Source organism: Sardina pilchardus, chromosome 21 (assembly GCF_963854185.1).
Source record: "Sardina pilchardus chromosome 21, fSarPil1.1, whole genome shotgun sequence".
Lineage (NCBI taxonomy): Eukaryota > Metazoa > Chordata > Actinopteri > Clupeiformes > Clupeidae > Sardina > Sardina pilchardus.
In genome coordinates, this window is record NC_085014.1 from 12020065 (window position 1) to 12032564 (window position 12500).

The following is a 12500-nucleotide window of genomic DNA, read 5'->3' on the forward strand; positions in this document are numbered from 1 at the left end:
ACTGTATGCGGCACTGAGTGCGGGAGACTGGTGTGTAGTATTTGGGTTGGCAGGCAACCCACTGAGCATACAGTAGAGTTTGGAGCCAGGGGCAGGGCGGAGGGGGTAGAGGGAGTGGAGGGGTAGATGCGGGTAGATGCCCCCATGCTGCCCGCCTTACCCTAAAAGTAACCCACTCTCTCTGGGCTTGTGTGGGCCCTGTAAAGCCCTCGAGTGCACACCAGTCAGGGCAGTTTAGCTGCCTGGACAAAATACATGGCCCAAACAGTCACTTGGAATACAGTAGCCGAGCCTTGCATGTGTGTGTGTGCTTGTGTGTGTTTGTGTGTGTGTGTGTGTGTGCGTGTGTGTGTGTGTGTGTGTGTGTGTCTGCGTGTCTGTGCATTCCTTCACACAAACTTGTGTGGGAGAGTTCATTTGTAAGAGGCAAAATGAGGGACTGTGTGCAGACAAGCGTGCTTTGTTATTATGCACAGTATTGCACATGTGTACATAATGTTACACCAGCACAACAGCATACCAGACATTCAAAACCCTTATTCATTTCCAAAAAAAGCCATATACACAGCCACAATACAAGTTAACTCATGTTTATGTTTGTCAAACGTAAGTCAAACATCAATAAAGAATTCAGCCAGCCATCGCCAAATGACCCTTATTGGCAGAAATCCATGCTTTGATGTGATTCAGGTCACAGAGCTCTTCTTCTTCTCACACAGTTGGTAGAGCCAGTAGACCCTCTTCAATTTAAGTGACAGCACTGTTCGCCAACATCAACACAGCGATTAACATAATCTATGATCTACAGTCAAATTAGGAGTAGGCTCCACGTTGTGCATTCAAAAAAAGTCCTTTATATAAGAGCCAAACCAAGAGGTTCAAAGAACACGTCACAAACAATGAGTCTAGCCAACACAAAGACAACAATGCGATCAAAATGTTCACAGACCAGCCGCAACAACCTCAAAATTCAAAGACGGGACCCCCGTGAGACTTTCCGTGAGGAAGAATGCTTAGCAACAAGGTCCATCATTGTCTTTTGAATGAAAGCGAGGGGTCAAGTTGATTTCAGGCCACGGTAACAATGGTAATAGCTACTATTCTCAGCAGAGTTACAGGAAACTCTTTGGCTTGCTTCACTCTAGACTTATTCCAGTTTCATGCGCTCAGCACCTGACACTGTTAAGCTTCCCAAATGTCTCATGTGTCCGTCTGACTGAAACGTTATCTTAATAATACTGATACTGTACTTTTAGCTAAAAATATCATGAGGCTAAAACTGCTCTGATCGCAAGTTTTGCCTTTGAAGGAAAGCGGAGAGGCAAGGCGTATTAAGCGTCTTCACTGCAGGGTTTCTCATTTGCATCGAAGCAAGAGCTAAATGGAAACTATACTGAACCTCCCATCTGCTTGTGCCAAACACAGAATCACAATCACAATCAGAATCAGCTTCATTGGCCAGGTTTGCGTAAACAAACGAGAAATTTGACTTAATCTTTGCTCTCACGATAAACCGGAGTTTTACCGAAATTTCTTTACGCAAACCTGGAAAAGGTAGTAAGGGTTCGCACTCTGTAAAAAATAGACAAAGTCTTTGCTGAAGAAACTCTTTTTTACTGGGTGAGCAGACGTTTCAGCCATTCGGCTATTCTCAATGCTCAATGCTATTTACGCAAACCTGGCCAATAAAGCTGATTCTGACTCTAATTCTATCATTCAGTAAACCTTGCATGGCCCTACCATACCAACACCCCACAGACTGCCACTACGCCTGCTAAAGCTGCTGCTACTGCTGCTGACCCTGTGCCTCTGATGACCTGACTCGGAGGGAAGGCTGATTGATGCCCTGCTAACAGGTGCTACAGTGACCCATAGGAGCATGCCAGCCCGGGCAGTAATTCATGCTGCCAGCGGGCAGAGATAGAGTCGGGGCAGCGAGCGAGAGAGAGAGAGAGAGAGAGAGAGAGAGAGAGAGAGAGAGAGAGGAGAGAGAGATAGAGAGATAGAGAGAGAGAGAGAGAGAGAGAGAGAGAGAGAGAGAGGAAGTAGATCTCTTGACCACCATCACAGCCCCCGGAGGGCAGGAAGGAAAGGGGCTAGCGTTGCGTTGTTTATTTCTCTCCAGCGCAGTGACCTCCAAAGATGGTCACGGAAGGCCAAAGAGCAGCACATCTCACTCTGTGAGTTCTCTGCCCATACCACCCCCTCATCCATCACCTCCGCCCTCACCTGTGCCAAGCCTCTCCGTCTCCACCAGCCTTCCTCTGACTGCAGGTTGGAGGGCCTGGGAGAGGCTGCTCGGGCTGATGGATCAGGCAGTGATGAACAGCGATGCCATGCTACTTCCATCCTGCCTGGGCCTTTTTTTATGACAGAAGGAAAACAAACCACAAATCACACACACACACACACACACACACACACACACTGGCATGCATGCTGCAGATGGGATGGGATGTCAACCATCTCTGTGGCATGACAGTCCAAACAGGAGTCCGTGTTTGCTGTTTACTCGCGCGTGAGCGCACAGATTAGTTAGGGGATGCATAGCGTATTTAATGACCCCCACTGCAGGGCAGAGGTGGCTACAGGGCTGGAGGTGTGGGGGTAGTGGTGGTGGGGGGGCAGGGGGTGTATGGGGGGGGGGCAGCTCCCATGCAAACAAGCAGGCTAGTCCCCTCTCGCCAGTCCCTCTCCCACCCACCCCAATCGCTCTGTGCCACACAATGGAGAGCGGCACGGAAAACGCGACAAACGCACAAACAAAGACCCGAGTGGCTGCCTCGGTCTCGCCCGGAGCCTGGTGCCATCATGCCACAGCACTGGGCAAAACAAATCAAATGAAGAGAGGAAAATGAGGGGAAGAGGAGGGGGAAAAAAACGAAAGCCCAGCACTGACGAGGTCTTGCTTTTTTGCTCATTAACTGGGTCATTCTGTTAATTATTCAGCAGCACGCTCAAAATGATGCCCACTATTTTGTTCATTAACAGGGAAAAAAAGGAATTAAGTCAAAGTAGAGCTGGCAAAGGAGAGGTGAAGTGGCCTCGTGTGAGCTCTCCAGGCAGTCTTAAAATAACAGAGATGTGATCAAGCCGCACTGGGCACCAGTAACCTGGTCATGCAACTCTGTGCCCTGTAGGGAAGTGGCTCTGGGTCAACATCGGTCATTCTGCGAATGAAACAAGCCCAATTGTAGCTCAAGGCTCAGCTCGGAGAGTTGTAATCAGCTTCTATGGGATTGGCGTGTTACAAGAATTTGTGGCTGCACTCACAAAGACCAAAATTGGTCGCAAATATGTGTTTATCTCCGTCTGGGTATGACCAGAGGTCTCTGAGGAATCAGTCAGTATTTCGCTCTCCTCCAAAACAGCTTTCGTTTTGGCTTCGTCCTCGTCGAGATAAAGACAAGAATTCTCCTCATGGCTTCGAACAATTTTTTTTATCACACATTTTTTCCCCAGGACTCCATGAATCATGACCTCACACACACGCACGCACAGACGCATGCACGCAAACACAAACACACACACACACACACACACACAAACACACAAACACACACACATGCACACAAATAGACTCTCTCGCTCTCTCCCACTCACACATTCACACACACACACACAAACAAGACAATCTTCCAAAAATATCTGTTTTCTGGTCCAAATTTCAGAGCCCCTACTCCTCTTCTTCCTAGCTTGTTGACGGCTCATGTTAGCATTTCAGCCAGAGGGCCAACAGTTTAAGGTCCCAGGTTCCTGGATTGTGAGAGGATTATCTTGGCATAGAAACCCGTCTGCTCTGGCTGTTCAAGCTGTGTCTCGATAGGCACAGCGCATAGAAATGAACAGAGAGGAGTTTGAAAGCGACTGCAGGACACTAATGCGATGCAACACATGCGTATCAACACAGGCCAATTCTTTTAAATTATTTTTGGTTATCGACGCGTTTGCTTGTTGGCCATTTGCTCGTGTCCGTTGCTTTTAACCACTGAGGAATATTTGATCAGAGGCTCATGCGCCCTAAGGACGGATTTCTGAGGCGCCAGTTGCCCGTTGTGCGTTGAGATGGGCCCAGTGAGCCTCACACATCCTTTATTTAATGAGCCTGAGTGTGTGTACACACGGCCCGACTTGTCCGGTCAGCACAGCCATCAGCCCCCTCGGAAGATGGGCAAACTCATCTCACGGTGAAATCCGCAGAGCAACTTGCTAAGGCTATCATCTCCCCAGCTTAATCTGTGTAATAATCAAACAGAGTAATGTAATTGCCTTCTTTTTCAGGTCCAAAGAAAATCCCACACACCCATACACACACTGTAACACACATATAACTCAGAGTGCCCTAATGTCTCTCTCAAACCCAGCCTGGTAAAAATACGAGGATATCCTGCATGCATTAACTGTGCAGACTCACACACAAGAGAATCCCATCTCTGCTTTCACTGAGTGCTATTTTAAGCGGCTTTCCACAAACCAGACTGATACCTCTTCTTTAAAGTGCTTCTTGAAATGTTTTTTTTTTTTTTTTCATTATTTCGAGAATACTACTGTGTCTGCCCACCGCGGGGGTAAGCTGTGGAATTTTCATGAATTCTATACTACACAAACTCTATCCTAATGGCTTATGCGGCACATAAGCCTCTCTCGGCTCCTGTATGTTCGCAGGCCCCTTTCTTCGTTGATATACTCCAGTCGACAGCTGCACAGGAGACCGCCTCACTGTCCGCCACTCGGTGTAATTGCTTCATTACGATTGGTGCGGTGTGTTGCCTTTCTGTGGCCTTGGAGATTTAATAAAGGGTCGAGACAGTGGAGACGGTGGAGACGGTGGAGACGCTTGTCTCCAGGCGTCGTCTATGCCGACCAGACTCCAGTTCTGGAATCTCTAATATAAAACCTTCCAATGGCGAGGCCGTAAAGAGCGGAACATCGCACTCACTACACACACACACACACACATGCACACACACAGACACACAGACACACAGACACACACACACACACACACACACACACACACACACACACATACGCACACACACACAGGTTCACACACACACACACACACACACACACACACACACACACACACACACACACACACACACACACACACACACACACACACACGTTCACACACACACACACACACACACACACACACACACACACACATACACACAGACGCTTCAGAATCCTTCAGGAAGGATGGGTAGTGTGGTTCTCTGTGTTTGCTCCCTACAGTATCATTTAGTGGTAGCCTGAGGGGTGAGGAGGTGCCACTTGGAGTCAGGCTGCTATTTTGACCCCGATCGCCTCAAATCAAAGTGGGGATCGAGAGCTCTCATGTAACGTCTCTTTGTGATGGAAATGCTTGTGTCTGTGCGCCTTTTGCTGTTTTTTGAGACGGAATGTTTCGGGAGGTTACGGCTGTGGTGATGCATCTGAGGCAACACAGATAAAAAAAAATAAAAAATAAAAAATAAAAAAACACTGGATGCTCTTTCTCTTGGAAACGTTCCCTCTTGAGAATGTCTCTTTTGGGACTCCGCAAACCCTTTTCATCTCCTCCTATGGCTTGGAGCAGTGCTGCGGCTCTGTGGCTCTCTATTTTGAGAAATGTGTTCTGGCTCCTGCATCTCGTGCCGTAGTTGTATCAAGTGTTGTGTTGTTATCACTGATTTTACAGTGAGCTTTGCCTCTATGAGCGCGCTTAAGCTTTAGAGCGTCTTGGCACACCAACTGTCAGATTTTCCCATTACTCATTATATGAATAACAGCTGTACTTGATACAGGCAAGTGATATAAATGGTTCTGTTTGGTTTCTTAAACAGGGAGCCATTTTCATGTTTGTGTCAATCCGTATGAGCCTCTCAAGCTTTTGTATATGTATTTCTTTGTATGTGTGGGTGTGTGTGCATGTGTGTTTGTGTACATGTTTGTGTGTTTATGCGTATGTGCGTATGTGTGTGTGTGCGCATGTGTATATGTGTGTATGTGTGTGTGCATGTGTATATGCGTACAGTATGTGTGTGTGTGCATGTGTATATGTGTGTATGTGTGTGTGTGTGTGTGTGTGTGTGTGTGTGTGTGTGTGTGTGTGTGTGTGTGTGTGTGTGCGTACATGTATGTATACAGTATATGCAATGTCCTGTCCATCCTTGCACTGGCAGTGTGGTGTGGTGTGGTGCGGAGCAGTGTGGTGTGGTGTGGTGTGGTGTGTTGCAGTGTGTTGCGGTGTGGTGTGTTGCGGTATGGTACGGTGTGGTGCGGTCACTCACGTGATGACGATGCAGGTGGAGAAGAGCAGGGTGGCCAGCAGGCCTCTCTGGCAGTCGGCGTTCTTGCGCTGCCGCTGGTGCATCTCGCCGCCGCAGTTGTCACAGCAACGGCACAGACAGAAGAGCAGGCCCACCAGCGGCATCAGCACCAGGAAGATCACCCCCAGCAGCACACACACCACAAAGCCCATCTCATAGTAGATCACCTGCACGCACCACACACACACACACATACACACACACGGACACACACATGGAGAGATGAGGAATGTCAGCATCATCACCAGAGACCCCCAGATTTCATACAGTCGCTATCAAATTGATAACGTTCTGGTTCTCATGGTTCTTATCTGGTTCTCATTGTTCCCATGGTTCTCCCCTGGTTCTTCTCTTTATTCACATTCACAAAGTGTGCTTTTGGGTCTGTTTAATTTCACTTAAACTTGTTTGGATGTGGCTTAAGTAAAGGTAATAGGCTCTTTTTTCTGGCATGCATTTTAAACATTTAACATTTTTAACAAGGATTCTACCAGCTATCTGATATCCATAGAATGAGATGTTCTTCTAAATGGTTTCCCTCAGGGAATAGAGGATGACATGGCATTAACACTGCCTCAATCACCGAGATCCAATTGAAAATGTAATCTGTATGTGGGTAGTTGACATCTGGCCAAGAAAAAGTGCTTTTTTTGGAAAACATAATTTTAAAAGAAAAAAAGCAAATATTTATATAGTATGGAAACTGTAGTTTCTGAAAATAATAGTGGTCACTCATTTTGTCAATGACCTCACATGTTTTTTTCCACGTTTACACTCATCTGCACTGTGAATGTGTCCTATGGTGTGACATTTAAAAAGTACTAAGAAATGATATTGAATAACATTAAAAAATACATGAAACAGAATTGTTCACATTATTTAATCATTATTTTCTTAAAATTCTATTTATTTCAGATAAAAGTACTAATTACAATCATTTTCACCATGAATAGATGCACTTGATTGACTTTTTCCTATGAATGTCGATACATTTTTTTCCGCCAACCTTACAAAACTGTTTGAAATTGTACCTATCTAAGAGGAGCTATTATTGGAGCTCCCCTCATGCCAAACCTGGCTTTTTTTAAAGTATGTTTTGAAATTAAGGATGTTTTTCTGTTGTTTTATGTTTGTCACACTATAGGACAAAATGTCACACTAAAGGACAAAGATAGTTATTGCATGAAGTGAGTCAGAATATATGTAGTGTTTATTGTAACAGTGATAAAGGAGGACATTTGTTGGATAAGTGTTGCTTTTTCCAGGCTATTTTTTTGATGATAACCCATTGTCAGTCAATAGTAATAGTACTTAACTGTGTTGAACTAATTTGTCGACTATGAAACCACTGTGAAGTTTCACTTTGTCTATGAGTTCAAATAATAGGTGAGTGCAGATGCATGTAGGCTATACTCTGCTAGTCACAAGCAGGTTTTAGTAAACCAAGTTTTAGTGGAATCCCTGTTCCATATAGTCTTGTGTGCATGCAGATTCCTTCAAATGTGCTGCTGTGTGAAGTTGCATTGTTTGCTGTTAAAGGAAATGATAGATATTATTCTCATTGTTTTAAAGGATGTTACGCCCAAAACACACCCATGACTGATTAAGAGACATAAGAACAACCCTTTTGTGTCCAGCACCTGACAAAATCACACCATTAAATTAGTGAATGTGGACTGCCATGCCTTTAATGTCTATAAACGTTGTGCTTCTGACCATCCATTTTTGATCGCCAAAAGAGGGACCACAATCCTCAATAGGGAAATTCCATTCTAAAACATTGCGTTACATTCATGAAGTCCACTCTATCTAAAACATCCCTACTGAAAAAATAGCAAGAAACCAATTTATGTTGGTAGCTGGTTTTAGCTGTTTTTTGCTGGTTTTTCTCCAACTATTGCTGGTCTTTGCTGGTATAACTGGTTAGGCCACCAGGTGGACATGCTGGCGTGACCATCTAAGGAAGCTGTTCATGCTGGTGTGACCAGCCTGTCGTGTGGGATACAGCTGGTGTGAGATGGTCATGCTGGTGACCAGCCTGCCAAGCTTGACATTGTAGGTGTAAGATGGCCATGCTGGTTAGAATCACCAACATAAGCTGGCATGACCAGTAAAAACCAGCAATGTAGACCAGCAACACCAACTAAAATGACCAGCGTGAGATGGTACGACAAGCAAAACCAGCAGAATTTACCATCGTAAGCTGCAGGTATGTTTTTGCAAGACTTTTGCTGGTCTATAGCTGGTTAACCATCATAAGGTGGTCAAACAAGCTGGTCAACCAGCAAACCACCTTAAGCTGGTCAGGCTGTTTTTTCAGCTGTTAGAGCAGTTTTTAATCATACTTGACACAATTATCTACAATGACATTATATTCGTTGGTGGCAACACTGGAAGTTCCGGGGCAGGTTGGGCCACAGGTCCTGCAGGGAGGTTCTTTCTGTTATAAAAAAAAGTTTCAGATTTATGTACTTTATATTATAGTTATTTTAGTAACACTTCAGAACATTGTATGTCGTCTCTAAAACAGCAATAAATATTTGAATTTAAGTCATTATTAGGTGTCACACCAAAGGACATTTCCTGTCACACCAAAGGACATTTAAGCTTTTGTGGCAGTTAATGACCATGCTAATACTAACTGAGCTGTCATTAGCAACTGACATCATGCATTTGCATAATATTACATAGTCCTGCTGTTAAAAATACAAATTTGAATACAAAAATGGCATTTAGGGGTGTCACACCAAAGGACAATAAAACTTAACAACTTCAGTGGTCTGAAAACATAGTTGAATATTTGAGCAATTCTGAGAGAAATTCTCACCATGTTCACTGCTCCAGGGCTTCATTAGGGTCTTCAGTCACATGACCTTGAATGGGGTCTTTCAACTAAATGTAGTTGTCCATGATTTTGGCCAACTTAACATCAGGTTATTGCATAACACCAAAGGACATTTTTTTCTGTGACGAACTTTACGGAGTTCCTACCATTTTAGAAATGTATGTATGGGAAAAGTGATTGCCACTTAGTAAAATAGACACTTGCACAATTATGCCAGGAGCGTTCATTAACAATTTTAAGCATTATTTCCTCTATTTATAAAAGTTAACATTTATATAATTATGTTGTCTACCATCACACCATAGGACAATTTTAAGGTTTGGCTCAAAGTTCTGAAAAAACGATAAATGACTCAGGTATTAAAACAACAAATTCATGTAAAGCAAGAAAATGTTTAACCTTTTACAGTATTTTAAAATGTGAAAATGTGAAATTAATTGTGTTTTATCTTCTGTGACGGTGAAAAAGCCACGTCATGTCATCTACCCATGTAATAAGACCCCGAACAATCAGTAATGATGTGGAAACGATATCCTCATACACATGCCATCAATTAATACGCTTCGTCAGATGCACAAAGTGCAGTTAATTAAACATCGCTTTATGATGATAATGGCATTAAGCCTAAATGCGGCATTGATTGATTGACAAGCTGCTATGAGAACACAGGGTGAAACTAGCTAGAATATTTAGGCCTAAAACTAGAACTAGAACATTTTCCTTCTAGTATTTCACTTACCTACCCCCCCCCCCCCCCACCAACCCCCCCCCCCCCCACACACACACACACACACAACCCACATCATATGTGCAGTTGTTAGACGGATATTGACACACTACAGGGATAATGCACAAATACAATGATGAGGTCAAATACACTTCTATTCAATGTGAAAAAAATGAGAGTAAATAAATCTGTTAGAAGGTGTGACAGTGCAGTTAGTACTAAAATAAGAACGGTGGGGCATGTAGATATCAAACCTTGTGACAAACATCATCAGGGTAAATAAAAGTTAATGGTTTTGTTAGCTGCTGCTAATCATAGAACTGTATATTAAAGAGCACTACAGGACAATGTACTACACTAGTTAAGAGATAAAATGAGTGAATGCCCCAGTCCCTGTATATACCCTCAATGCGTAGTTGACAGATAAAATGGCCACTACATTTAAGGAGGAGAAAACATATGAGTAGGCTTTGACCAAATCTAATTTTCTCAAGGTGTCCTTACTGGGAAATGTATTCCAGAGACATCCACTGCTGTTTAATCATGCCTTAACACAGGCTTTACTAAGTTGTGATTAAGTGATTTCGATTACCCTGGTCTAATGATTGCGGTGCTTGTGTGAGGCAGGGTGTAATCTGACTTGCATGAGTCTCGCTACGGAACGCCAGCCGCATAACAAGAGGCCTGAATGTTTCCCCATGGCAACTTATTACCATCCCCTGCAATCTTCTCATCACAGCCAAATTGTCTTTGTGTTATTTTGTTTTTCCAGAGACCTTCGCTGTCACTCTCAGAACAATGGAGAAAATGATCTAAGATCCATCCCATAATCAAAGCCGAATGCCTGATTGATGTTAATCATACTTAATTAATGATCAATGTCATTTAAATATAAGAATGTAAATAAGATGGCTTTTTGCCCTGTGGATTCGTCAATGTAATACACCCCATTATACAGTAATAGCATTAGCTGTCATGTCCTACGTGAGGTGTGTAAGCCCTCTCTGATATTGCCAGTACTGTTACTTTAGAAGCCATCTCTTTGCTGCAACATCTCAAACAGCTCTTTGGCATCCATAACTTTCCCCAGGAACGATGTACGTATGAGAGATATTTGGGGTCACACACAGATTTGATATGGACCACTGGGATGTCTCATCGCGATGGCAATCAGTGGCCACTAAAAGCTGTGAATTTTTTTCAAAAATGTGTTTAATTGGCCATGAGTTACATTGACATGACATTTAGCAGAGTTTGTATTCTATCCAAAACAACTTACATAATGTCAATTATATTACAAGGGCTCGAAATTGTTCGAGGGCACAATGGCAGAAGCTGGGAAGTGAACCCACAGTTTTCTGACTACTGTATGCTAGCCCAGCTCCTTAACCACTGCGCTACCACCATGTGATTACAACATAACTCTTTATTAACAAATTGCTGCAAATGTGTGGAACCACCGATACCTTGTCACAACGACAGTGGAAATTCTTTGCCGTAAGCTAATCAGTTCAATAATGTGATGCAAACATAATGAAGGGGATGTCTGTGAGCTGTGTCTAGGAGGAGGAGGCCGTCTCTAGTCAGCAAATACAACTCAAGGCCTGTCCAACTCACAACGCCTCTGAGTGTTCAGGACAGGAAGGCTGGATCTGTGGCTGGAACTGGTCAAGTGTACAGCTTACAGTAGCTGATGGGAGGACGGGATTTGCACTGATTTTCTCCCGGAACTCCAGCAGCACCTGAAATCTCAGATTTAGAGCTACTGTACCACATGCTGCTGTGGGGGACAGCTCATCTGTGTGTGCTTGAGCAAGACTGACTGTGTGCGTGTGTGTGTGCGTGTGTGTGTGTGTGTGTGTGTTTGCATAAAATGTGCCTTTGTGTGTATCTGCGTCTACTTACACCTGTGCATATGTGTATAAGCATCTGTGTGTGTGTGTGTGTGTGTGTGTGTGTGTGTGTGTGTATGTGTGCGCGCACGTGTGTGTGTGTGTGTGTGTGTGTGTGTGTGTGTGCGTGCGTGTTTGAGAACTGATAAGAAAACTAAGCTTTCAAAATGCTGACTGGGCCAAGAAGCCCACCTCCATCATCTCCTCAGTGGAACACCTCTAGCTTAAAGATCTGCTGACAGTAATCTTGGCATGTCTACGGTTAGGACCCAACCAAGGCACCGCACTGAATGGCAGAAGGCTGTTGACTTGCCACAAGATGCCTCATATTTCGGATTTTTCAGATGACAGATTTTTGCATGTTATAATATACAGTATGCAGAACGTACAGTAATATTTCAGTGCTGAACTGGTGGGGGATGTACAATGATTTGTGCTATTTCATGACATTTTGTGCTATTTCATCAAATATTCTAACATCTAAATGAATGAATTACTTTGAACCCCCATAAAAAAGTCAGTGGTTTAAACATGTTTGAAGTTCAGTGTGTCTGAGTATTTTACGGCCTATAACTCAACCAGCCGAGACACCCAGCCTGGACCATCACTCTAATCCTGCAGCAGCCAAAGCCTCGTCGCTCACATGTGCTTAATTCCTACTGAATATAACGCAGGCTGAGACTCCCTTTCCCCACCGCATGCTGCTTGCTGAGAGA

General features: G+C 44.0%; 1 protein-coding gene across 5 annotated transcripts in view; it reads right to left on the reverse strand.

Annotated features, from left to right (window-relative positions):
* prom1a (prominin 1a) overlaps positions 1–12500 on the reverse strand; it is a 75975-nt gene that overhangs the window by 33697 nt on the left and 29778 nt on the right. For all 5 annotated transcript variants that reach the window (XM_062524582.1, XM_062524583.1, XM_062524584.1 and 2 more), the window contains one exon: positions 6282–6487. In XM_062524582.1, the coding sequence (XP_062380566.1) occupies positions 6282–6487 (206 nt within the window). The remainder of the gene's footprint in view (positions 1–6281; positions 6488–12500) is intronic.